The sequence below is a fragment of the Aquarana catesbeiana genome, linkage group LG06 (genome assembly GCF_042186555.1).
Source record: "Aquarana catesbeiana isolate 2022-GZ linkage group LG06, ASM4218655v1, whole genome shotgun sequence".
NCBI lineage: Eukaryota > Metazoa > Chordata > Amphibia > Anura > Ranidae > Aquarana > Aquarana catesbeiana.
The window spans coordinates 336921754-336948385 of record NC_133329.1 but is presented as its reverse complement, the minus strand read 5'-3'; the positions used below and the strand labels follow the sequence as shown (position 1 = coordinate 336948385).

Here is a 26632-nt window from a genome sequence, read left to right as displayed (position 1 = left end):
AGAAGCAATGGAAGCATTTTCAGCTTTTTTTATTGGGGTTCTCCACTGGGACATTGCAATGAGAGTGGAGAACAATTCTGTGTCAAGGGAGTAATCCTTTGTAAGGCTGGAGCAGAATGGATCAAGGGATGAGAGATTAACAAGGCTGGTGATAGTAATTTTTCTGGTTAGTCCTTAGTGAACACAGTGGTTGAAGATAGAAGATTGGTTGGATAATTGAAGACACAGGCACATTAATTGATGCACATTTGAGTATAGGAAATTTTATTTATATTGTGTTTATTTTTTTTTTTTTTTTTTTTTGTTAAGAAAGCGCTGGATTTTATTAAGATGTTTGCATATAGAGATGATATAATATTTATGCACAGAACTTTATTTAGACAAAAATGTTTTGAAAGCACATTTATTTTGGGATGAACTGGTATTTATTTACGTGGTGCTTTATTAATTTTTTTTATCCACATGATTTTTTTTTTTTTACAAAAATGAATTGATATTAATTTGATATATTATTTACAAGTATCGAACACTCTTAATTTTTAGTTATATATTTCTTGATATGTATGTATCCTATCATATATGGTAGCACTGTAACATTTTTGCTTTTCCAATTTTAAGTATATTTATATACTTGTTAGCAGCTGCATATCAACAGGATGAGAGTAGTAAGTAGCGGAGGTTTATTAAATTAATGGAGGTAAACATTGATAAATGCCAGGCCAACATTAGGTTTTAGGAGTCAGGTGTAGTTTTAAAGGCATACTTCACCTAAACAATGCCTATGCAGGTAAGAGGTGTCTTTAGATAAAAACAAATTGTGAAGGTTTGACCAAAGTTGAACAATGCCCTTGTTATACAGTAGGTGTAGGCCATTTACGTACCCCCAGTAGTCTGATTGAAAGACTCCCAGAGATGGCATCATCCTGTCCTGCTTTGTTGCTCGGAAGTTGCTAAGAGACTTCCAGCTGTTACTGTTGACCTCCACCATCTTTTTCAAACCCATTAAACCCCTCTTACATGCAGTGGCATCACGAGGCACACCCCAAACCGGCCCCTGTAAATGACAGTATAGGATGAGAGAGTGGCTGGTTAGGGTCGTATAGGGTGGTATAGTGGCAGGCTAGGGTGGTATAGTGACAGGCTAGGGTGGTAGAGGGTAGTTTGGGGTCATATAGGGTAGTTTGGGGTGATATAGGGTAGTTTGGGGTGGTATAGGGCAGGTTAGGGTAATATAGGGCAGGTTTGGGGTGGTATAGGGCAGGTTTGGGGTGGTATAGGACAGGTTGGGTAATATAGGGCAGGTTGGGGTGGTATAGGCAGTTTGGGGTGGTAATAGTATAGGGTAGGTTTGGGTGGTAATAGTATAGGGCAGTTTGGGGTGGCATAGGGCAGTTTGGGGTGGTATAGGGCAGTTTGGGGTGGTATAGGCAGTTTGGGGTGGTATAGGCAGTTTGGGGTGGTAATAGTATAGGGCAGGTTGGGGTGGTAATAGTATAGGGCAGCTTGGGGTGGTATAGGGCAGGTTGGGGTGGTATAGGGCAGGTTGGGGTGGTATAGGGCTGGTTAGGGTAATATAGGGCTGGTTAGGGTAATATAGGGCTGGTTAGGGTAATATAGGGCTGGTTAGGGTAATATAGGGCAGGTTGGGGTAATATAGGGCAGGCTGGAGTGGTATAGGGCAGGCTGGAGTGGTATAGGGCAGGTTGGAGTGGTATAGGGCAGGTTGGAGTGGTATAGGGCAGGTTGGGGTAATATAGGGCAGGTTGGGGTAATATAGGGCAGGTTGGGGTAATATAGGGCAGGTTGGGGTAATATAGGGCAGGTTAGGGTAATATTGGATAGTTTGGGGTGGTATAGGGCAGTTTGGGATAATATAGGGCAGTTTGGGGTGGTATAGGGCAGTTTGGGGTGGTAATAGTATAGGGCAGGTTGGTGCGGTATAGGGCAGGTTGGTGCGGTATAGGGCAGGTTGGTGCGGTATAGGGCAGGTTGGGGTGGTATAGGGCAGGTTGGGGTGGTATAGGGCAGGTTGGGGTGGTATAGGGCAGGTTAGAGTGGTATAGGGCACGTTAGGGTAATATTGGGCAGTTTGGGGTGGTATAGGGCCGTTTGGGGTGGTATAGGGCAGGTTGGGGTGGTATAGGGCAGGTTCGGGTAATATAGGGCAGTTTGGGGTGGTATAGGGCAGGTTAGGGCAGGTTGGGGTAATATAGGGCAGTTTGGGGTGGTATAGGACAGGTTAGGGCGGTAAAGGGCAGGTTGGGATGGTATAAGGCAGGTTAGGGTAATATAGGGCAGTATAGGGAAGGTTAGGGTAATATAGGGCAGTTAGGGGTTGTATAGGGAAGGTTAGGGTGGTATATTGGCAGGTTGAGGTGGGGACTCTATGTAGTCACAGTGTGCAGTAAGTAACAGCATAGCTGCAGAGATGAAGATACCCAGGACTGCTGTGTCCTCGCCTCTTTCTCCTCCTTTAGTCGCAGGATCAGTCAGAGTGAAGGAGTCTGTTGGAGGAGTGGAAGAGGCAGCCACACCCCCAGCTCGCACACCAACTCCGGTTGCCTCGGGAGATATTGGAGATCCCTGATGGAAAGCTTCACCTGATTTAATGACGGGGGAGTGTTTTTAGGCAGCCTCCCCAACATGGCTGCGTGTTCTGCTTGCACCACTTCGCTGCAGCTCTGCAAGTGCAAGCAATATAATGCGTCTAGCGGCGGCCACGGTGTCACCCCTGCCCCCCCATAGTGACGCCACACCTCACATGCGCATTCTCTTCCTAGACGCAGTAGCTCTGAGCTCAGCATTTGAGAGCTTACTCCTGAATGGTTGAAGGTAACAGCAACATACTTCACTTTCTGCAACTCTGTAGGAAATTTTTATCTGCATTCATCCAACAAGAAGAATAAACAGAACAAGAATGATCAAATTCCTTGTGTGCAAATACTCCAAAGCTGCCTTGATTTTATTATTCTTGTAATAAATGTGTATGCATTGAAGAGTTTCATAATCAAAACATCCTTTTTACACATTGTCTTGTTCTCATATATAATTACAGAGGTCATAGTTTTTGCTGTGAGCTATTTCTAGTCCACACTTAGGCCTCATGCACACTGGACGTTTTTGGATGTTTTTACAGCAACTGGTTTTGGCTTCAGACGTTTTTTTCTACAGTCAATAAACTCCCCATCATGTTATCCTATCTATGTGTCCATGCACACATAGGCTGTTATCAGCAGTTTTAGGCTGGGAAGTTTTTTGGCTTTAAAAAAACCCCAAAACTAGTGGGTTCTGAGAGGAGTTTTTCAGCTGTTAACAGCTGTAAGAACACTCCGTCAAAACCCGCTGATAAACGCTCAAAAACGCGGCTCACCAGCATTTTTTGACGTTTTTTGATCCATTGAAAAAAAAAAGTGGAAAAACGCTAAAACCGGCTAATAAACACTAAAAACGCCATTGGAAAAATGTTAAACGTTGAAAAACTCACTGCAAAGCTACTGTATATAACGTTATTTTAACATCCAGTGTGCATGAGGCCTAAAAGTAGGGAAGCAGTTCCTGTTTTTATAGTCTAGGTACATGCCAATAAATCAGCTCTTAACCTCGATGTGACTTTCTCTAAAATAAACATGTGAAAGATTTGTTCTTCCTCTCTTTCCTGGAAAAAAATGAGTGGTGTATATGAGCTATTTTCTCCTCTCTCTATCTACGCATTTATTTTTTCTCAGACACCAAAAATGGACCAGTTCTTGCTACTATGCTCTATATCTTTATGCCTTACTTATAGGAAATTACTGTCCGCATTAAAAACTTGTTATATGGTATATATGGCAGTGTTTCTCAACCTTTTACGATGAAGTACCCCTGTCTCGAGAAAGTAGTTTCTATTGTTTGGGTGTCATGGTTTCTGTGCGTGTGTAATGTATGTGTGATGATTTCTGTGTGTGTTTGCGGTTTTTGTTTGTGTGCAAAATCATCATCAAATGCAGCCTCACCAGTGTCCATCAAATGCAGCTTTACCAGTGTCCATCAAATGCAGCTTTACCAGTGTCCATCAAATGCAACCTGACCAGGGTCCATCAAATGCAGCCTCACCAGGGTCCATCAAATGCAGCCTCACCAGTGTCCTTCAAATGCAGCCTCACCAGTGTCCATCAAATGCAGCCTGTTCATTGCCCATCAGTGCAGAGTATGGGTGTCCGTAGAATGCATGAAGGTGAAAAACCTTTAGCCTTTACAACCACTTTAACTGGTTGGGGGGGGGGGTGTGGTTAATAAACTAGAATGCTTTGTCCTGTTCTTTTTAATCACTGCAATATGACTTGTCACCACAAGATGGCTCTAAAATGAAATCCTGACGTAATTGATACTGATTGGACACTCGTCCCTTTAAAAAGATGGAGATACCTTACGTCGTACGTCCCAACGAAGCGCACGGTCACGTGTGCAAAACGCGTTGACGTAGGCAGCGCCATCTCTACCCCACGATCCACTATGCGTTCCAGCAAGTGCATGAGAAAACATTGCACCGCCACTTCCGCTTGGACGTACTTGACAAGCCTGCTTTGCACCTACTTACGGGCCACCGTAGCCAGCATACCTGAAACATGATCGGAAGCTTTTGCGCATTGACACTCCACAACAGACTGCCACTGTAACAAGCTGACAAACCTTTCCAGCGTTCACCTACATGCTGATCTAGCATTCACCTGCAGGCTGTTCTTAGAGGGAAACGGGCTCCATGTACCACATCTACTGCAGCCATCATTCCTTGAAGCGGTGAGAGCCCTAGGGCAAATAACATCCTTCTCTTTCTCCCCTCCTCCTTCCCCTCTGACCCCTGCTGACATTCAGTGAACCTATTCTTAAACTGAGCACTGTTTGATGTGTTATGTTCGGTCAAGAGACTGTGAAGTCAATACATGCATATATAATATGCTTCATAATCAATCCATTCTTATGTGCCCGAATTATCTGCTTTCCATTCAGTGATTTCTTCCTTTTTTGATGCTATATATGCATCATTCAACTGGCAACCTGCTGAAACCACTACAAGCTGATTGATCTCCACCACAATATAGGCTACAGACCCCCAATATAGCCCTATATGTTTGACTTGCCTGTTAAGGCAATCTGTCTATACTATAATTGCACAAGCCCACTACATGGACATGCAGTGTAAATATAGCCTATTATCTCTGAGCGTACAGGACTAAGTATCTACATTGGCTTTATCTACAGCAGCACCATTCCTTCCTTTCTTTAGCTGGTTCATGCATGTGTGTGTATGTGTGGGGCCCTGAGATTGGCGCCATATTGTGACAACATTGTCATTTTTTCTGTATGTGTTTTTATTGCAGGGTGTCCTTGGGGGGAGCTCTATATTTGTAAATTAATAAAGCTATTTCTTAATTAGATACTCCGTGATTGATCCTCCATTTTTGCTCTTTTGGGACACCTCTTTGTTCCATTACCATCAGTTTTTCATGTTGATATATCTGAGCTTAGGCATCCTGTCTAGCTGACGAATCAGTACTGATTAACAATCTATTTTGCCATTTGCAACTTATGCAAAGTGGATTCCATGATTTTTCTTATTTATTTAAACTATTTGTAATATAGCATTGTCTATAAGAACCTAAATCCCTCCTCTGCCCTTAAAAGCATTCAAAACACCAAGATCTGTGTTTTTGAATGCTTTAGATTGTTCAAAACCTGCACCGATGGTTCCTGTAAACTGCAAGTGATGTCATGTCATCGCTCCTGGTTTACTGTTAGGAACAGCCAAACAAAGCCAATCCCAGCTTTGCTTGGCTATCCGGCCAGCTGGGGCGTTGGTCTCCTTGTGGGGCGGCAGAGCTGTGGAAGGCGGCAAGAGGGGGGACGGGACGTCCCCTCCCACTGCTTTTATTAGCAATTGAGTGGCTAGTAAGCCACTTTGATTACTGTTACAAGAGAGCCCACTGCTGGCTCTAAAAAAAACAATGCCACGGTGATGCCTGCACCTGCAGGTATCATCCCAGTACAGACGCTGCCCCCCTAAAAATTGCTGCCCCAGGCAAACGCCTTGTTTGCCTTGGCGTAAATACACCCCTAGGTATGCAGGGACCTGTTGTGCGTGTTAGTTTCAGTGCTTTTGAACTCCTAGGAGTTCTAAGTTATTCTAGATCAGAATTACTTTATTCAGAGACAGCTAGACAAATATCAATTTTGTAAGGAATATAGCAGTGCCCACCTACATTATCTTTAAAACTCAACTCCATGGATGCACCTCTGCCTTCGCAGTACTCCTCTTGACCACCCCCCGGAAGCAATCGTCTTCAGGCTGATGAGCAGGGTCCTCTTCCTCTTCAGATCTTCTCCTAAATAGTCCCTATTGATGCAGAGAGTGGCACCGACACAATGATGTTTGCATCATTACAAAATTGTCATATTCGATGCTGACCCCTCCACCAGTAGTGTGTCCATGATGCCTTGCACTAACATGGCCACCATTTTCCCGGTTAAATGACACTCAATAAAAGACAACGGATGGTGGAAAGGAATTGTTGCTAAGGACACTTCCAGAGATTAGATGACTATTGCAGCCAGATCTGCTTTTTATGTTGCAAACCCCTATTGGTGGACTATTTGAATAAAATGCCCAGAGTTGGCCTGTAAATTTAACCTATCAGGAAAGAAGTATAGATGCTGCTATTGCTGATTATTTTTTTAAGTTATTTATTAATAAAGATTTATCACTTTGAGGTTTTTCTAAATAGCCTTTTACTTGTATTAGTAGGTACCTTTTTTTTCTGTGTTTATAGTTTGCAAGTTTATATGGGCATGGGGCAGTCCTTTTTGCTCATTACTAGTGATGAGCTTCGAGTTCGAGTCAAACTCGTGTTCGACTCAAACATCGTCTGTTCGCCGAACAGCGAACAATTTCGGGTGATCGCAGCAAATTCGAAAGCCGCGGAACACCCTTTAAAAGTCTATGGGAGAAATCAAAAGTGCTAATTTTAAAGGCTTATATGCAAGTTATTGTCCTAAAAAGTGTTTGGGGACCTGGGTCCTGCCCCAGGGGACATGGATCAATGCAAAAAAAAGTTTTGAAAACTGGAGTTTTTTCGGGAGCAGTGATTTTAATAATGCTTAAAGTGAAACAATAAAAGTGTAATATTCCTTTAAATTTCGTACCTGGGGGGTGTCTATAGTATGCCTGTAAAGAGGCGCATGTTTCCCGTGTTTAGAACAGTCTGACAGCAAAATGACATTTCAAAGGAAAAAAAGTCATTTAAAACTACTTGCGGCTATTAATGAATTGTCGGTCCGACAATACACATAAAAGTTCATTGAAAAACAGGCATGGGAATTCCCCACAGGGGAACCCTGAACCAAAATTTTAAATAAAAATGGCGTGGGCGTCCCACTAAATTCCATACCAGGCCCTTCAGGTCTGGTATGGATATTAAGGGGAACCCCGGCCAAAATGTAAAAAAAAAAATGGCGTGGGGGGTCCCCCTCAAAATCTAACCAGACCCTTATCCAAGCACGCAACCTGGCAGGCCGCAGGAAGAGGGGGGGACGAGAGAGCGCCCCCCCTCCTGAACCATACCAGGCCACATGCCCTCAACATTGGGAGGGTGCTTTGGGGTAGCCCCCAAAGCACCTTGTCCCCATGTTGATGGGGACAAGGGCCTCATCCCCACAACCCTTGCCCGGTGGTTGTGGGGGTCTGAGGGCGGGGGGCTTATCGGAATCTGGAAGCCCCCTTTAACAAGGGGACCCCCAGATCCCGGCCCCACCGTGTGAAATGGTAAGGGGGTACAAAAGTACCGCTACCATTTCACAAAAAAACTGTTAAAAATGACAAGAGACAGTTTTTGACAATTCCTTTATTTAACCCAGGTCCCCAAACACTTTTTATGACAATAACTTGCATATAAGCCTTTAAAATTAGCACTTTTGATTATTCATGTTCGAGTCCCATAGACTTTAACGGTGTTCGCACAAATTTGCCTGTTCGCATGTTCTGGTGCGTACCGAACAGGGGGGTGTTCGGCTCATCCCTACTCATTACATATCTAAGTTCGGCTTCCTGTTTAGTAGTGCTACACAAAGACTGCTTGACTATTGCTGTCTCTCAGCGTAAGTCGCTGGCCCACATTCAGTCAAACCTCCTCTGTTGGTCAACAAGGTAGGTTTTCATATTGAAGTACCACTGACACATGGAGCAGGAAGGGGAGCTCAACTTAATCAAGAAAAGTGGAGATTTGCATCACGTTTTGGCTACCTGTATCTCTGGATCTAATAATTGCTTTGATATGAGTGTTTTTTTTTTGTTTGCACTAATGCTAGACACTTACATTTTAAATGTATTCACGATACTTTATACTTACTCTTTAAGGCCGGGTTCACACTATTCGCATCCAATTTGCAATAGCAGGAGAATGTGACATATGATAGTGTTCACATATCTCCGATGCGGCTCTGGTGCGAATTTGCACAGGAGCCCTGTGCGTCTTTTGGTCAGTTTCAGGTCTGAATTCAGCCCAAAATTCGGGCTGAAATCGGACCTGAAACGATGAACCAGGACTAACAGGACCCCTGCTGGGAGCCGCATCAGCATCCAGTGTAAACCGAGCCTAAACTGGTTGTTTTTTATTATACAAATAAACCTACCAATGTTCAAGTGGTATCAGTTTAATTGATAACATATATTTCTTAGTTTTCAAAATTAATGTTTTTTCAAGGCTAGAGAAAGCTCATGCACAAGTAAAAACACTTTGGATTTACACTTTCCTTTTCTTTTTATTAACAGGAATGCACTACTTGCACATGGAGGCCCCAATCCGTGTAATACACCGAGATCTCAAGTCTAGAAATGGTAAATACATATGGTATATAAAATGTATTTAGGGAATTTAATGCACTGTGGTAATATTCCATGTTCCACAGTTACAGTGCATCTGGAAAGTGATCACAGCGCTTCACTTTTTCCACATTTTATGTTACAGCCTTATTCCAAAATTGATTAAATTTATTATTTTCCTCAAAATTCAACAAACAATACCCCATAATGACAACGTGAAAGAAGTTTGTTTGAAATCGTTGCAAATGTATTTAAAATAAAAATGGAAAAAAATCCCATGTACATAAGCATTCACGGCCTTTGCCATGACACTTAAAATTGAGCTTGGGTGCATCCTGTTTCCGCTGATCATCCTTGAGATGTTTCTACAACTTGATTGGAGTCCATCTGGGGTAAATTCAGCTGATTGGACATGATCTGGAAAGGCACACACCTGTCTATATAAGGTCCCACAGTTAACAGTGCATGTCAGAGCACAAACCAAGCCATGAAGTTCAAGGAATTGTCTGTAGAATTCCGAGACAGGATTGTATTGAGGCACAGATCTGGGGAAGGGTACAGAAAAATTTCTGCAGTATCAAAGGTCTCAATCTTAGCACAATGTCCTCTATCATCCATAAATGGAAATTTGGAAGCACCAGGACTCTTCCTAGAGCGGCCACCGGGCCAAACTGAGGGATCGTGGGAGAAGGGCCTTGTCAGGGAAGTGACAAAGAACCTGATGGTCAGGTCACTCTGACAGAGCGCCAGCATTTCTCTGTGGAGAGAGGAGAACCTTCCAGAAGAACAACCATCTCTGCAGCACTCCACCATTCAGGCCTTTATGGTAGAGTGGTCATACAGAAGCCACTCCTCAGTAAAAGGCACATGACAGCCTGCCTATTGTTTGCCAAAAGGCACCTGAAGGACTCTCAGACCATGAGAAACAAAATTCTCTGGTCTCATGAAACAAAGCTTGAACTCTTTGGCCTGAATGGCAAGCTTCATGTCTGGCGGAAACCAGGCGCAGCTCATCACCTGGCAAATATCCCTACAATGAAGCATGGTGGTGGCAGCATCATGCTGTGGGGATGTTTTTGAGCGGCAGGAACTGGGAGACTGGTCAAGATCAAGGGAAAGATGAATGCAGACACATCCATGATGAAAACCTACTGCAGATCACTCAGGACTTCTGACTGGGGAGAAGGTTCATCTTCCAACAGGACAGGATAACAAAGAAGTGGCTACGAGATAACTCTGTGAATGTCCCTCAATGGCCCAGCCAGAACCAAGACTTAAACCCGATTGAACATCTCGGAACAGATCTGAAAATGGCTGTGCACTGACATGCCCCATGCAACCATATGGAGCTAAAGAGGTCATGCAAAGAAGAATGGGAGAAACTGCCCAAAAATAGGTGTGCCAAGCTTGTAGCATCATATTCAAAAAGACTTGAGGCTGTAATTGGTGCCAAAGCGGCTTCAACAAAGTGTTGAGCAAAGGCTGTAAATACTTATGTACAGTTAGTCCCATATATATTTGGACACCGGTACAACTTAGTTTTTTTTTCAGGTATTTACTTAAACATATTCAAGCTTTAGTTCTATAATAGATATGGGCTGTAAGTGCACTCTCTCAGGTTTAATTACAATACAGGGTATGTACATCCAAATCGGAGGAAGGGTTTGGGAATAACAGCTTTTAAGAATAGCCACCCCCCCCCCCCTCTTTTTCAAGGGACCAAAAGTAATTGGACAGTTTAATCAAAAGCTGTTTTGTGGCCAGGTATGGGCTACTCCTTCGTTATTTCTTCATAAATTTAAGCAGGTAAAAGGCCTGGCGTTGATTCTAAGTGTGATATTTGCATTTGGAATTTATTGCTGTCAACCTACATCATGCGTTCAAAGGAGCTGTCCATGCAACAAGCCATTGTAAGGATTCAAAAACAAAACAAATCCATCAGAGTGATAGCAGCAACGTTAGGAGTGGCCAAATCAACAGCTTGGTACATTCTGAGGAAAGAAGAACGCACTGGTGGGCTCAGCAACATAAAAAGGCCTGGATGTCCATGGAAGACAACAGTGGTGGATGATCGCAGGATCCTCACTATGGTAAAACCAATTCACAACATCCAGACAAGTGAAGGACACACTCTCCAGGAGGTGGGCATATCATTATCAAAGTCTACAATCAAGAGAAGACTTCACAAGAGAAATACAGAGGGTTCACCACAAGGTGCAAACCATTTATAAGCCTGAAGAATAGAAAAGCCAGATTAGACTTTGCCAAAAAACATCTAATAAAGCCAGACCAGTTCTGGAAAAGCATTCTTTGGACGGAAGAAACTAAGATTAATCTGTACCAGAATAACGGGAAGAAAAAAGTGTGGAGAAGGCACACAACGCCATCTGTAAAACATGATGGGGGCAGTGTGATGGAATGGGCATGCATGGCTTCCAGTTGCACTGGGTCATTGGTGCTTATTGATGATGTGACAGAAGACAGAAGCAGCCGGATGAATTCTGCAGTGTTTAGAGATATACTGTCAGCCCAGATTCCGCCAAATGCAGCAAAGTTGATTGGACGGCACTTCACAGTACAGATGGGCAATGATCCAAAACACACTGCAAAAGCAACCCAGGAGCTTTTGAAGAAGTGGAATATTCTGCGACAGCCGAGTCAATCACCTGATCTCAACCCAATTGAGCATGCATTTAATTTGCTGAAGGCAGAACTAAAGGCAGAAAGACTCACAAAGAAAGAACAACTGAAGGCAGCTGCAGTTAGAGCCTGGCAAAGCCTCAGAAAGGAGGAAACCCAGTCTTTTGGTAATGTCCATGGGTTCCAGACTTCAGGCAGTCATTGCCAGTAAAGGATTCTTATTATTAAAAATGAACATTTTATTTATGATTATAGTCATTTGTCCAATTACATTTGATCCCCTGGAAATGGGGGGACTGTATATAAAAATGGTTGAAGTTCCTAAAATTTGTACTTGATATTTATATTCAACCTCTTGAATTAAATCAAATTAATTTTGGATTGTTTCATTTTAATTTTATTCTGGTGGCATACAGAGCCAAAAATAAGAAAATTGTTCCGTTGTCCATATATATATACTGTATGGGCCTAACTGTACATGTCATTTTTTTTGTTTTTTAATAAATTTGCAAAGATTAAAAACAAACTTCTTTCACATTGTCCTTATGGGGTATTATTTGTAGAATTTCGAGGAAAATAACGAACTTAATCCATTTTGGAAAAAGGCTGTAACATAACAAAGTGGAAAAAGTGACGCACTGTGAATACTTTCCGGATGCACTGTATCTTTGTTCTCTGATGGCCTTTAATAAATAAGTGAAGGCAAATATGTAAACTACTTGTAGGTCCAAGCAAACCAATCAGCTATTATTTTTCATTGATTAGAAAATGGAGTTAAGCTGGCCATACTAGGGTTGCCCCATCAGCCCTTTAATCCAGGACACATTATAATTACACAGGTTCTGAGGCTGATTTAATGCAGATAAGGCACCAAGTGAGTTTAATTACCACCTTAATCAGCCACAGAACCTGTGTAATTACTGCTGGTTCACACAGGGGCAACACGACTTGCAGGCTGACTCACCGAGGCGACCTGCACACGACTTCAGCGGCGACTTGCAAAACGACTTCTGTATAGAAGTCAATGCAAGTCGCCTGAAGTCGCCCCAAAAATAGTACAGGAACCTTTTTCTAAGTCGGGGCGACTTGCGTTGCTCCTATTAGAACGGTTCCGTAGTACAGAACGGGACGCGACTTGTCAGGCGGCTAAGTCGGCTGACAAGTCGCCCCTGTGTGAACCGGGGCTTAATGTGTGTCCTGGTTTAAAGGGATGATGTGGCCACTCTAGGCCAGTGTTTCTCAACTCCAGTCCTCAAGGCGCCCCAACAGGTCATGTTTTCAGGCTTACCATTATTTTGCACAGGTGATTTGATCAGTTTCACTGCCTTAGTAATTACCACAGCTGTTTCATCTGAGGGAAATCCTGAAAACATGACCTGTTGGTGCGCCTTGAGGACTGGAGTTGAGAAACACTGCTCTAGGCCATACACCGCTCCAAATTTCAGCCGATACCAGCTATCAGGACCACCCGCCTTGACAAACTTTGATTGAAAAATTGGAAGAGCCAGATGGAAAATTGTTGATCAAACAGTGACTGAATCCCATCAGATGCAGTCACTGTTCAGGTGTTAAGACAGCCCCAGGCACTGCAGCTGTATGAAACACAATAGCTAGTAGGGGAGATTGCTCCACCATTAAGCTTCCAAAATCCATAAAAGATAATACATTATATGATCTCCTAAGGATTTTGCAATTTTAATTGTATAAATACTATTTTTAACAGTGAACATAATTGGTGGTTTCATTATACATGTCTAAAGCTGGTACCAGAAAATTCTGGAGGGGTTTCCTAAAATACATTCATGTGTCTAAGTGTATGGCTAGAATTATCATACTGTGTATATTGTTAGTGCTGTTTACAACCCCTTATTGAAGCTGAACTCAGGTCACATCCAAAAACACAAATTCATACACTTAGGTATTTATTTGAAAGCTTCATGAAATTCATTTTGAAATGCAGTTAATGTAGGTACCAGTAGAAGACTTGGCATGGTAATTTAGGGGCCGCTGAAATATGTGCTGTGTGCGGTTTTTAATGTTTGTGCACCTCTTTAATAAATATTGACCTTTTTTTTATAGGAGGGCATGCTATAGGCCACCTCCACTACCATAGGTTTACCCTGTCAGAACCTGGATCACCTACTGGTAGCACTGTGGTTCCCTGGGCAGAGGGTTGTAATTCCAGTGTCCACCAGCAGGTGTCTCCTAGCAGCTAGCAGACCCCAATAATCCGTTTTCACCTAATGCTGGCTGCTGGGAGGGTATTTAGGTCCTCCCCTACTGAGTGCCTCTTGCTCCAGTGTTTTGCTTGCTGCCAGATACTGCTAGCTGTGATCCTGCTCTTGCTTCTGCCCTGTACCCTGCTGCCTTATACCTGCTCTCCCTTGTTCCTGATCCACATTTTTGTTCTCCCTTCCAATCTGCTCCCTACACCTCCAGTTTTTTCCCTGCTTTTCTGTGATGCCAATTTTGTATTTTGAATTTGAAACCTCAAACAGCATATAACTTAACTTCAGCTATTATTAATTTTCTGGAAATTATTAATACTTGAGTTTCACAATTTGAATATTACTAGGGTTTTCTAGATTTAAAGAGAAGTGCAGTTTGTCTACTAAACATCATTGTCTTTTAGGGGAGCTTTAGATAAGTCACAAACTGCATTATAAATATATGGAATTAAGAGCTATTTTCTTGTTTGTGTTGATATTTTTTCACTTGAAAAATGTCTCCAAAAGCTGCTTGGTAAACAAGACTTTTAGTTCTCATCTCTCTAAAGTATGACGAGTTCTAACTTTTGCAGAGACATGGCCACCAACCGATTCTTTAGTATTCAACGCTTCCAGGTAAAACATATCCCTTACCATGAGCTGTGATTCTATCTGCCTTACCCTACATCACCACAGGACACAGTAGTGACATAGGGGCTGGCAGGATTATCTACTTTGTACAGCATGGTGGCAGGCAACTAACATACCCATTAGTGTGTTAGGTGTAAAGTTATGCTGCAGGCCTTAGCTCTTGAAGAGAATGAACTGCAGACTCGCCATCAACCAGAGAGGTAAGTACTAACCGTTTTCTTTTGCAGGCAACTTTTTTTTTAGATGTGACAGAGCTCCTTTCAGTAGGGGCTGAATTAAGTAGTAGTAGTTTATGTGCTATATTTACAGATTGTCCTGTCTTCTTTTTTCTAGTTGTTATTACTATGGATGGAATATTAAAGGTAAGGATTCTCTTAGTTACAATAGAATTTTGATAACCTTCCATCCCATCCCAACAAGTTCTTGTTGTCTAAAATATGTCATTGTTTTCTCTAGATATGTGATTTTGGTGCCTCGAGGTTCCATTCCCATACTACGCATATGTCCCTTGTAGGGACTTTTCCATGGATGGCTCCAGAGGTTATTCAAAGTCTTCCTGTGTCTGAGACATGTGATACTTACTCATATGGGGTGGTAAGTACCTTTTTAAGTTGCCTGGTCAGAAGATGCTTGCATTCCTCTTGCTCCTCAGAATATTACACTGGCTCAAAGATATTATTTCTTGATCAGTGAATTTTTGTAATATTTTCTACAACCTAACCCCTGAAATCCATTACTTACATACAAATATCTGAATAATTAGGAATACTACGTTAACTTTTAGCCAACTGAATACATTTATTTTCAATGGATTAAAAAATGTTGTACTTTATATTAACTACAATATTTTCCCTTTAACATTGCCGCACCATCTGGAATTATTTATTCATTTATGATCGGCAACAGAGCAGTCTGTAAAACTACAGAAAGAAAACTTAAAACTTAAAAGACCATAGATAGGTTATGGGAAATTTTAAGAAGCAGGTGTAACAGATAGTGGACGATACAGAGCTTAGCATTGACATAATTAAATCAGAACCACTCTCTGAAAAGATACAGAGAGCGCAGAATGTCCTGCTCAGGGAGCAGGCCTTGATGCCCTACCATCAGTCTTTCCACGCCTTCTGATTTGAGTGGCACTGAGAAGTCTGACCACATATTGTGGCGAAGAAAAGATACTTTTTAAAATAAAATAAAAAATAACCTCTAGGAGGAAATTTAAAAGCAACAATTTAGCCTAGAGTTTGTGTTTTAAGAAAAAATGTAAAAGTATGTGGGACTGAATAAAAGTACATTTTGTCCCTATGTAAAAACGGAATGAGACAGTATGTATAGACTGCAGTCATATAGGCTTTTCGGGCATAAGAAATAGTTGACTACCAATGTGGATTCAGGAAATATGGGGGACAGTCGGCCATATTTTTACAATACATTGCAGCTAAAATATTCTGGGAATAGTAATATCAGTATATGTATGCACTTTCAACAATTATACAATCTTGGCAGTCCAGAAAAAGATGGTTGAAGTTTGACATAAAATAGGATTACCAATTAGCAAGATGGGTTAAACAGAAACATACAATCTTGTCAGCGCTACGGGTGAATGAGGCTCTCAAAGGTAAGAGTCCAACGTGTAGGCCCATCGCAGGCTCCTCTTCAGTCTTGTTGAACAGAGATATAGACCACTGCCACTGGCAACCTCGACTCCACACCGGACTTGCTGCCCACTTCAAAAAAACAGACTGAAACTGAAACTGAAACAAACAAAAGAAGGCACAACCGCCCATTGCATTATCATAAGACCTTTTATTATTAAACCAAACCCAATGTACTCACAAAAGTACAAGAAAAAGTGCTTGTAAAATAGTCCAGTCCCAATGCTGTAACTGCATCCATGCACTGGGGCATAACTTACGCGTTTCAAGGGTTAGTCCCTCTAATTCTTTTTAAAAACTTTCTGTTTGTGTTTAGTTTATATGCATATACAAAGAGGCACTCATATTTGCTTGTCCTTTAATACAGCTTATCATAATGCAAGTTACTGAGTCAGCCAACTGATTGAAAAAAATACACTTCTTGTATAGCTGATGTATTTTATTCAAATCTCTTCAGTTGTTACATTCAATATCTTAACAGAGTAGAGTAAGCATATAAAAATATAAACATAATTTTAGAAATTAGATAAACGCTAGAATAAGAGCTCAAGATGTGCACTTACTAAAAATACCTAGACTTTATTTTTAAAGACACAGAAGGGAAAGTATGTATACAGTAACAATTTTAAAAAATTGTAGCTTCACAGTGCTTGAATCCAGCCTCTTGTTGTTACCTATACAATTTTTTAATCAAGCAGGCTGCTATGCATTTTATCCTCATGTTTGGTGCGTTCTACAATAACACTTCATAGAGTACTATACATTGACTTTTTTGGCATCCCTTTTTTTTGTACTGTGTATACAGGGAACCCTGACAAAGGAACTGGCAATCAGTGGAGTACTGAAATGGAGATATTTCTTTTTAAATTCGTTTTTCTTCGTGTTTAACTTCGCACAAAAACAGTGCATCAGATGACACACTTGGCATAATGTCATCAATAAATTTCCATTTGTATTTACATCAGTAACCAAAAGTGTATTCCAACATAAATGTTACATAAGTCAGCAAAAGTAACAGAACTTTCTGTTATACAAAAATTGTATTACATTTACATATTTCCCTGTAGTTATAAATATGCCTTGTGCAAAAGAAAAAGGAAGATATTGCCAATAACATCTGGAAGAGTTGTCTTTTGTTACATACTAGGATAGAAAGTTCATTACCTAACCTTTAAGCTTAGGCCAAAAACAAAAAATAAAACCAAGGAATAGAAAGGGATAATAAAATAGAGTAAATGAGAAGGCCAAGAATGAAAAATAAAAACTGTGTGGAAGGCAAATTTAGGGTTTATTTAGAAGATAACAATGAGAGGAAATCGCCTCCACCCCAAGGAAGTTTCCTATGCAAATCCACAAAATGAAAAAAGTATTTACAAAATAATGTTCCTCTGCCAGTATTTAGGAGAGTCATAGATGTTTCACAGTTGCTTTGTTATGTTCTTGGTCATATTCAGATCATTATACTTTCGGGCCAGAGCAAGTTTCATGACATTGCTTTGATCTCAGAATATCTTGGTTGGCTAGTGATTCATGGTATTTCCATTCTTTCCATTCCATTCAAACAACTGTGAGCATATGCAAATTTAGTTTTTAAATCAAATTGAATTTAAAAAGGAGCTTAGATGCAGTAGAAGTGCCCACTTAGAATTCTGGGACAAAACATGTAATTGCCAAGTATACCTAATAAAAAATTACATACATAAAACGCAGTGAAAAGATGAACAAACGAATTCAAGAACTTGGGAAAGCTGGAGTAAAGGCAAGTTTCGGGAAGGCTATAATCACAACAAACAAAAGCAACATATGAAAGAATGTGTGTTGCAGAAAAAAATATAAAAGTGTAGAATCATCCTACCTCCTGGGCTCCACAATAAATGGAGATCGTGATGTGTCCCAGGGAATAAAAAGAAAAGGGATGCTATTATTCACTAAAGACATTCACTAGATCAAGGATTTTGCCACTGGAATCTAAAATTCAGATTTAAAGAACTATTCTCAAAATTGTTACATAGGCAGAGGAGATACCTGGATAATAACAAAAGCAGAAGTGGACTGACTAAGACAGGTGTAAAAGGTTTAAGGAGGATTTTTCATGATGGTTTTTATTGAAAAATGAAACAAGGGGACAAATAAAGAATTATGGACCAGCTTTGCAACTCCAAACGCAGCAGAAAATAAAAGAAGTCTGTATCTTGGATAGCTTGGTCATGTATTAAGGAGGAGAGAAATTATCGCCAAGAAGGTTATTGAAGGAAAACTAGGAGGAAGAATGAAGATGGTAAGACCAGAGAAGAGATTAATTAGTAGCGATGAAGAGGACCTAGGAGAGGTGGGATTAAAAAGAAAGAGATTAATGGTATGCAGTGGGTTACAACTGTGTGAAAGGCCAATGTTCATCAAGGGCTATCCTGTCACAGATAGAACATTACCTTGACTTTTTCAATAAAATTAAACAAATTTATAAAAATAAAAACAATTTAAAAAAAGAACCTTACATTTTCGATGCCATTTGTCTTTAAAAAATGATTAACAAAAACACTTTATGGTAAGATTTCTTTAATAAACTAATATTAATTTTAATTTTAATTGTTTTCAAATTTCTAAAGATATTGACGCGTTCTCCGACAGTTATACATTTTGCTGAGCATGAACAATGATACTGATATAATGATGATGTTTTACAACACTGCAGAATATTTTTTTCTTATAATGGCTATTTGTTCTCTTTAGTGTTTTTTTATGTGAAATAACGAATTTCCTTTATTTCCTATAATTATAGGAAATATAAAACTTTTACAAATACCCAGGAAGACTCTTAGTTCTCTGAAGGCAATTTGTAAAAGACAAAGTTCTGCAAGTTGTAGAAAATAATTATTTTTAATGATGTCCTTACAAAAAAGATTTAAACCAACTTAACAGCTGACATGTTACCAGAATTATCATTGTATTCTAAGATACCCATTACATTTCTCAAATCTATTGCTTTGTTTTATTCCACCATATTGTATACAGAACAAGCAGATCATTATACATGTTGGCAACTTTTAGTTTAATCTTTTTTTGTTGTATCATCACCACCGGTTAAAATATGTGTTTGATTATGAAAAGGTTATTAAGTGATGCTCCTTGTTTAAGTACATGTATATGCATACTTGTAAGTTGTGTGTGTGTTATATATATATATATATATATATATATATATATATATATATATATATATATATATATAATATATATAATTTACAGTCCAGTGTTATAAATGTTTTATATATATCTCTATATATTATGCATTATATTTAAAGCATTGTACAGTCTTTTTAGTAATAAAAAAGTGTGTATACTGTATAAAGTGTGTATATGAGTCTAAAACTTTTTTTTGACTAAGGCAACATAAGCTGAAAAGCTTTAGCACATAAAATGTTGTTACTATGAATGGGCACGCTCTGTGAATGTTAAAGATCAAATATTTATACAAGCTGTAAAATCTCCTTTGTCAGATAATATTTGTGCTGTTTCTAGGTTTTGTGGGAAATGCTAACAAGGGAGGTTCCGTTTAAAGGACTTGAAGGATTGCAAGTGGCTTGGCTCGTGGTAGAAAAAAACGAGGTAAGGCTACTTTTTTCTGCTCAGATACAGTTGATAGATATGAAAACAGTATTGGGGGTTTGCAAAAGACTTTTTCATCTTTTTCAAATTGAAAGTAAGTTCAACGCTTATGGAAAGATTACCAGTAGGAGCTAACACAAAGGGTCAAACTAATGTTATTCCTCATGAATGGACCCTTTACATCTAATTGTTGAGGCTTCACATCGTGATGCCACAGATCAAAAATTGTAGAACTACTGTACTAGTTTCTCAGCCTCAATAGGGTAACCTGGGGGTTTGTTCTTCGTGATGAAAGGAGCCATTGCGTCCAAGGTAGGGGACCCGTTTAACTCCATCTCCCGTGATTTTGGGCATCTTTTTACTGGCCAGGAGTTGATATTTCAGTGAAAGACGTTCAGATACTTCAACTTAACTCTCCCAGCAGGAGACGTTGTACTACAAGAAGCTGTCACTTTAGATAAGAGTTTCAAAAATAAAAGAAGAAAAAAATAAAGAAAATTACAGTTTAGCTTCCCGCAGCATGTTTGACTCCACATTAAAGATATGCTCATAACACGTATTGGCAGTGCTGCAGCTGAGCTTTAAGGTTCCTCCTCAAAGCTTTTGCCATTGAATAAAGTCTACAGTGGAGTAAACACGTACTGTACTAGGGAATAGTTCGCCTTTTAACTGTGCTTACATGTCTTTTTCCTGAAATTCATGCTTAGTACCAGGATTACTGTGAAAAATCTGATTTAAAATTGTGAATTAAAATAACCATTCTTAATTAATTGGAGCATTTGTAACAAAAATAATATTAATGAAATAAGAATAAAATTACTTTTATAAATTAAACGGCCATTATAAGTCTTATCTCTTAATGTCATAGAAACTGCTTGGGCTGCCATGTCATCCTTTTTTTATAGTGAGATTCAGTTACCAAATCATTTATGCACAAGACCACATCTAAAATAATATATGACATATTTAAAGGAACTGTATAAAAATGTACAAATAAAGGTAGGAAATTATCAGATAATGCTTTAATTTCCATTAATCTCAATGAAAGACATTGGGGTTCTTATTAACTGTATGTGGCCAAAAACATAAAACAAACGGTCAAAGCCTTCTATACTGCAAATATCATGTCAATAATCAAATGCCATAACTATTAGGAAAATTAGGTGTAAACATTTTTACATCATACACAATCCTACGTCAAGCAAAACTGACACATTTCCAGTGGCAATAATTTGGCTAAAGTTAAATTCTAAAACAAAGCCTCCACTTCACTTCACTGCTCCACCTAATGGCAAATTTCTTATACCTTCAGTGATCAACCTTGTTCTGGTTGGTATACATAGTTGTCTGAAATGTATTAACTCTCATTTGACCAGTTTAAATTTTTTCTCAAGGTACTTTTCTTAAGGGTTGGAATCCTCCACAGCATATGTTGTAGAGGCTTAGGGGTTGATGTACTAATGGAAAATATACTGTGCACTGCAAGTGCACTTGTGCCAGAACTTAGTAAATGACGTAAAGTTTCACTTTGAAAGGAATACTTAATCACATGCAAGAAAAGTAAAAAACAGCATTTTTGATTGTACATGATTGAATTATAGAAATCAGTAGAACTTCCCTTCATTTCAGAGCTTCCCCTTAGATCTAGAGCAAAATGCACTTTCAGTGTATAGTATATTTGCCTTTAGTAAATCATCCTCCCAGTTTATTTTCACTCTTCGAAGCATGTATTTTTTTTCAGGTTGTTGAGGGGCGAGGGTCTTTGATGTTCTGTACATAGCAAGTATTATCTGTTCTAGTGTTGTCGCTAATATTTTTTAGTAGCTGTCTGTAATACAATGTCCCTGTCTTCAAAAAAAAGGCCAAAATCTCATTACTCTGAAAGAAGTAGAGTTTGTGAGCGATCCTGACAATTCTTTTCTTCTTTTCATAATCTGTGAAAATTCAGAATCTACATATAGAAAAAAACTGGCAGTGACTTTACCAGTCATGTGATGGAAAGTGTATTGAAAGCACCTAACATAATTGTTGACTTCAAATAAAATGTATGTGAAGAAAAAAGCCTTTTATTATTTTGTCTGGAGTAGGGAATGGTTTTGTTCCCTGTCTTGTTCCAGAGACACAGTAGCAAGAATAAGAGTTCTCTTAATAGCAAAAAGATAGCCTTCTTGTATGGGTTGTCACTGGAACTGGTTACCCCCATTGAAAGAATTTTCTTTTACCTTCTGTGCTGGGAAAACTCAAACATTTTGGATTTCCCATCATTTTTTCTCTGTTTCACCAAAAATCTCCCTAAGAGGAACACAGACAGTTCTAATTATTATTAATTCTATTCTATTCTCTTATGCTGACACTGCGCTTCTCTAAGGCTACTTTCACACTGAGGTAGTTTTCAGGTGTTCGCGCTAAACATAGCGCCTGTAAAGTGCCTGAAAACTGCCTCCAATGCTTCCCTGGTGTGAAAGCCCGAGTGCTTTCACACTGGGGCGGTGCGCTTGCGGAACGGAAAAAAAAGTCCTGCAAGCATCATCTTTGGGGCCGTTAGGGAGCGCTGTATACAGTGCTCCTACACTGCCCCTGCCCATTGGAATGAATAGGCAGCGATTCGGAAGTGGCGCAACGTGGGCAGTTTTAACCCTTTTTTTGCCGCTATCAGGGGTTAAAGGCGCCCCGCTAGCAGCCGAAAAGTGCAGCTAAAACAACGATAAAGCACTGGTAAAACTAGTGGCGCTTTACCGCTAACGGACCCGCCACCCCAGTGTGAAAGCAGCCCAAGTGTCAAAACTTCAAAACCAATGTATAAAACAAAATAACAATACATGTGAATAAATTGTTACATGTGTAGATAGATCAATTCTTAAAACAAACTTTATCGTGACATTTCATAAAAATTTGTTCCAAATAAACAATCCATTTGAATGGTGAATGTCCCAGTGGCTTATCGGTGTTCAAATCAACAGACACAGCATGAAGAAGTGCCCATAAAGGTGTCATCCCCACAGACTCACACCTCTTACCAGAAAAAAAACGATCTCATATTATAGATATCTCACTCACTACAAAGATTTCCAATAAACTCAGCAAATAGAAAGGAGCTCATCCAGAGCCAATCTCAATAATGATGTCATCCAAAGATATCAGCCAATACTCTATGGAGCAGATATCAACTGACTCGCAGTCACTCTCATGCATGTGTGGAAAGAGGAGGAGACTTCAAAGTTTAATAAGCTAAAACCAGGCACATATATTGCACTTACACTTTTGAAGTTAAAAAACAGCGATTGCAGACAACAGCAAGCACGGCCACGGTGCTCGCTAGCCGTCTCGTGCGTGATGACGTCACAGATGTGGCTCCACCTCATACGTTTCTACGTAATAGGCATCAACTGGGAATGGAGGCTCATCTTGGATGTCACTTAGGTATGCTAATATACACACGGCAGGAACGACACAGGAAGTTCTATATAGCTATATGTCCTGTACAGTGTCACCTCTACAATGAGTTTAGGTGCACAATAACTGAACCGTTCACTTGTCAGATTCCACATAAATACAGAGGGAAATCCCTGCCTAGCTAGCCATATCCTAAGAAGTATCATGTAATTACTTTATTCCATGCTCTGCAATTTTACCATCATACTTTCTACTATTTCAGTGGAACTTTCTCATTGTAGTCACATGGCTGTCTTCAGCCTCGGCCCTCCTTAATCATGGTTTGGGAACAAGGGTGAAAAAAAATTAGAGGATGACAACATACAGGAGACATACACAGATGATTTCATTATCTGGATGTTTGAGGCTGACCTAAAATGAGTGATGAAATAATGACTGCTGATGCTTCCCTCAGGTCATTTCATGTCAGCCCTGTTGCTCCAGGAAGTCTGTTGAAGAGGGTTATAAGGAATGGTTATTTGTAACAAATCTAAATCTCCACTGTTAAATTGTTTTATTAGTCAAGCCTTAGCTCTCAAGGATTGCTGTGTGTACTGTTATTTTGTTGTATTCTCTTTTTGTCACAATTAAAATGTCAGCCCAGTCAAGTAGCTTTAGCTTTCTTTAATGTAATCCTGTTAGTATCTTTGTTACGTGACAGATTATGGCTGACTGTTATTAGCACTCAGCTCAGGCAGAAGTTAGGATGGCCTATCAGCCTGACACTCAGTCTGTCACTCCTACTCTGACAGGAAAAGAATACAATTAATCAAAATCAATCTCTCTCAGAGACCGCCTTATTCAATTTAAAATACACTGAGCTTACTATATGCCATACAGAGTGTATAAAATGGTTCCTGCCAAGTCACCTGATTGTTGGAGATGCTCTCACTCTAGGGGAGACTTCATTCACATTTTTTGGTCCTGTCCAGCCATCACACAATCCTGGGAGACTCATGTCATACAAAGGGTCTCCGGTCAGAACCTCTCTCTCTCCTTGCGAGTCTGCTTGCTGGGACTGGTTGAAGAACTGGCCCCTACAGTGGCGGAACAGACGTTGCTGGGACTCTTTCTATTCTACACAAGGAAGGCAATAACTGTAGCCTGGAAAAAACCTACTCTTCCAACAGTATCAGCTTGGATGAAACTGGTCAGCCATGCCATTCCCCTCAATTAGGAAACCTACTATAATAGGGGATGCCCAAAGAAGTTCGATAAAGTTTGGCGTAATTGGCTCAAGGATGACTCTACAGCAATTGTGTCTGAGGTTCCACTTTAAGGGTTAACTTGCGGTTATATTGTTCTGCTTGTTTATGTTCATAAAACCTCTAAAAATAATAATCAAAATCAAAATGTCCTTTAGAGCTTAGGCTGCTCTTTCATAACATTCAAGAATTTAGGTTTAGATTATTACAGATGTTCAATGATGTTCAAATGCTGTTTTCTTTCTGTTTTCTTATGTTTATTTTATTTTTTTCAAAAAAGTATAAGCGGCTGCAGATTACTATGTGGACAAGCCATTATTTAAGACACTCAATTGGGTGGACCAGTAAAGTCTTCTAACTTGTGTATTTTCAGAGGTTGACCATTCCAAGCTCATGTCCGAGAAGTTTTGCAGAACTCATGCGCCATTGCTGGGAAGCTGATGCAAAGGTAATCCATGATGGAGTTTATTTTGTTGCCTTAGCATTGTGTAGCAACCTTTTGTCTAAACTCGTGTATGGTAGAAAAGAAGACAGGCCAAATGTTGCTGCATAAAGTTACAATTGTTTTATTCTTATCCTGGGTTTTCAAGTTTTGTTCTTGAAGTTAGATGATGTTAGATGTTCATTTGCCATGTGGTATTGATAGATTGTTCTCATGTCTTTTGATTTTTTTATATCTTGGAGGTGCTGATTTATTTTCTACAGTGGACCCCAGCTATGTCTGCTGCATTTATCGGGGTCAAATTGGAGAACTGCATTTTAATGCCTATGGTTTTGGAATGTGATGTTCAGTTGTCTGCAAATTTTTGCCCATATAATGTACTGTCCTGTCTAACACGTCTCATCCCTTCCCATCTGACACCTGTTCCAAGAACTGGAAGGGAAAAAAATCTCATGCATGAGGGAACAGACAACAATTAATCATGTTCAAGACTATTAAAGTGGTTGTAAACTCCATTCATGAAAGTTGAACTAAGTCTTCCCACCCCACCCCTATGTACTGCTGAAAAAGGAAGAAAGATTTCTAACACGATCTGCCCTTTCCAAAGAGAAAAAGGGGAAGATATACAAGTAAAACTTATGTAGGAGGATTTGTTTCATCTCTGTGTATCATCTTAGGCCGATATATATTCTTCTACATATTTTTGGTAAAAAAAAAAAAATCGCAATAGGTGTATATTGATTGATTGATAGAAGTACATGTAAACTTATGTAGGAGGATTTGTTTCATCTCTGTGTATCATCTGAGGCCAGTCACTTCACAGGGTATAGGAGAGGGATCACAACCACTTTAACCCTTCGCCCACTGTATCCAAAGAAAAAAAAATCCTAGCTTGTGCTAGCCTTTATATTTTTATTGTAGCTTTAAAAATAAATCACTTTCTTTTTTTTTTTTTTTCTTTTTTTTTTTTTTTAGAAAAGACCATCATTCAAGCAAATCATAGCAAACTTGGAGTCTATGTCAAATGACACCAAGCTGCCAGACCAATGCAATTCATTTTTACATAACAAGGCAGAATGGAGGTATGATCAAATTAAATAAATAAGCAAACTTTTTCTGTTAAAAAAAAAAAAAAAGTAAACATTATATGCACAGAATAGGAAGTTGTCCACGATGACACAAGAAGTGGGCAGCCAAAAATGCAAAGGACGACTGTAAATGTGGTCAGAGTGCGAACGCTCGTATGCTCATGCTGGTATGTTTTTTTAAACAACGGAATAGTTCGCTACGAGTTCATAGAACATGGTACAACAGTCAACCAACATTGTTACTTGGAAATTCTGAAAAGGTTACTGAATCTGTTAACAGGAAAACCAAACTCTGGCATGACACGACAAGACTCTTGCACAAACTTTTTTTTCTTTTTACAGTCCATTCCAGGAATTAAATGGTCACATCTTGTATGTACATCTATATATCAGTTTAAGTACCTTAATTTGACTTGATGTTCCTGTACAGCTCAGGCTGTTAGAGATAGAAGCAGCCCAAGGGGGTCATTTAATATTCTGCATGCTGATGGAAGAGGAGAGAAGAGTGACAGAGATGACCTCATCAGTCTGTTGCTTCTTCTTTGTCCAGTTACAGGCTGGAAGAGATAAGACCTGTAAATGTTACTTAATTCTAACATAGAAAAATCAGATCTTCTTTCCTGTCAGTCAGTGTTGTGCTGTGTGGCAGAGCTGTGTAAATCTCAAAACTGAAAACAGGAATACAAATCCTTTGCCAAACAAAACCGCTCCATTTCAGATCTACTGTATATGAAAGACCGTTACATGGAATAAAAAGTGAAGGTGATGAGCCCTGAAAGGAGATTGTGAAACATGAAATAGAAATGTTAGGGAGAGTCGAAGGGATTCTGATAAAGTGAAACAAAAATGATAACG

The 26632-nt window shown here is 39.7% G+C and overlaps 1 protein-coding gene across 3 annotated transcripts in view; it reads left to right on the top strand.

The window, feature by feature from the left end:
• MAP3K20 (mitogen-activated protein kinase kinase kinase 20) overlaps positions 1-26632 on the top strand; it is a 274895-nt gene that overhangs the window by 135288 nt on the left and 112975 nt on the right. For all 3 annotated transcript variants that reach the window (XM_073633874.1, XM_073633876.1, XM_073633877.1), the window contains exons 5-10: positions 8801-8866; positions 14683-14711; positions 14806-14943; positions 19524-19610; positions 24621-24695; positions 25665-25771. In XM_073633874.1, the coding sequence (XP_073489975.1) occupies positions 8801-8866; positions 14683-14711; positions 14806-14943; positions 19524-19610; positions 24621-24695; positions 25665-25771 (502 nt within the window). The remainder of the gene's footprint in view (positions 1-8800; positions 8867-14682; positions 14712-14805; positions 14944-19523; positions 19611-24620; positions 24696-25664; positions 25772-26632) is intronic.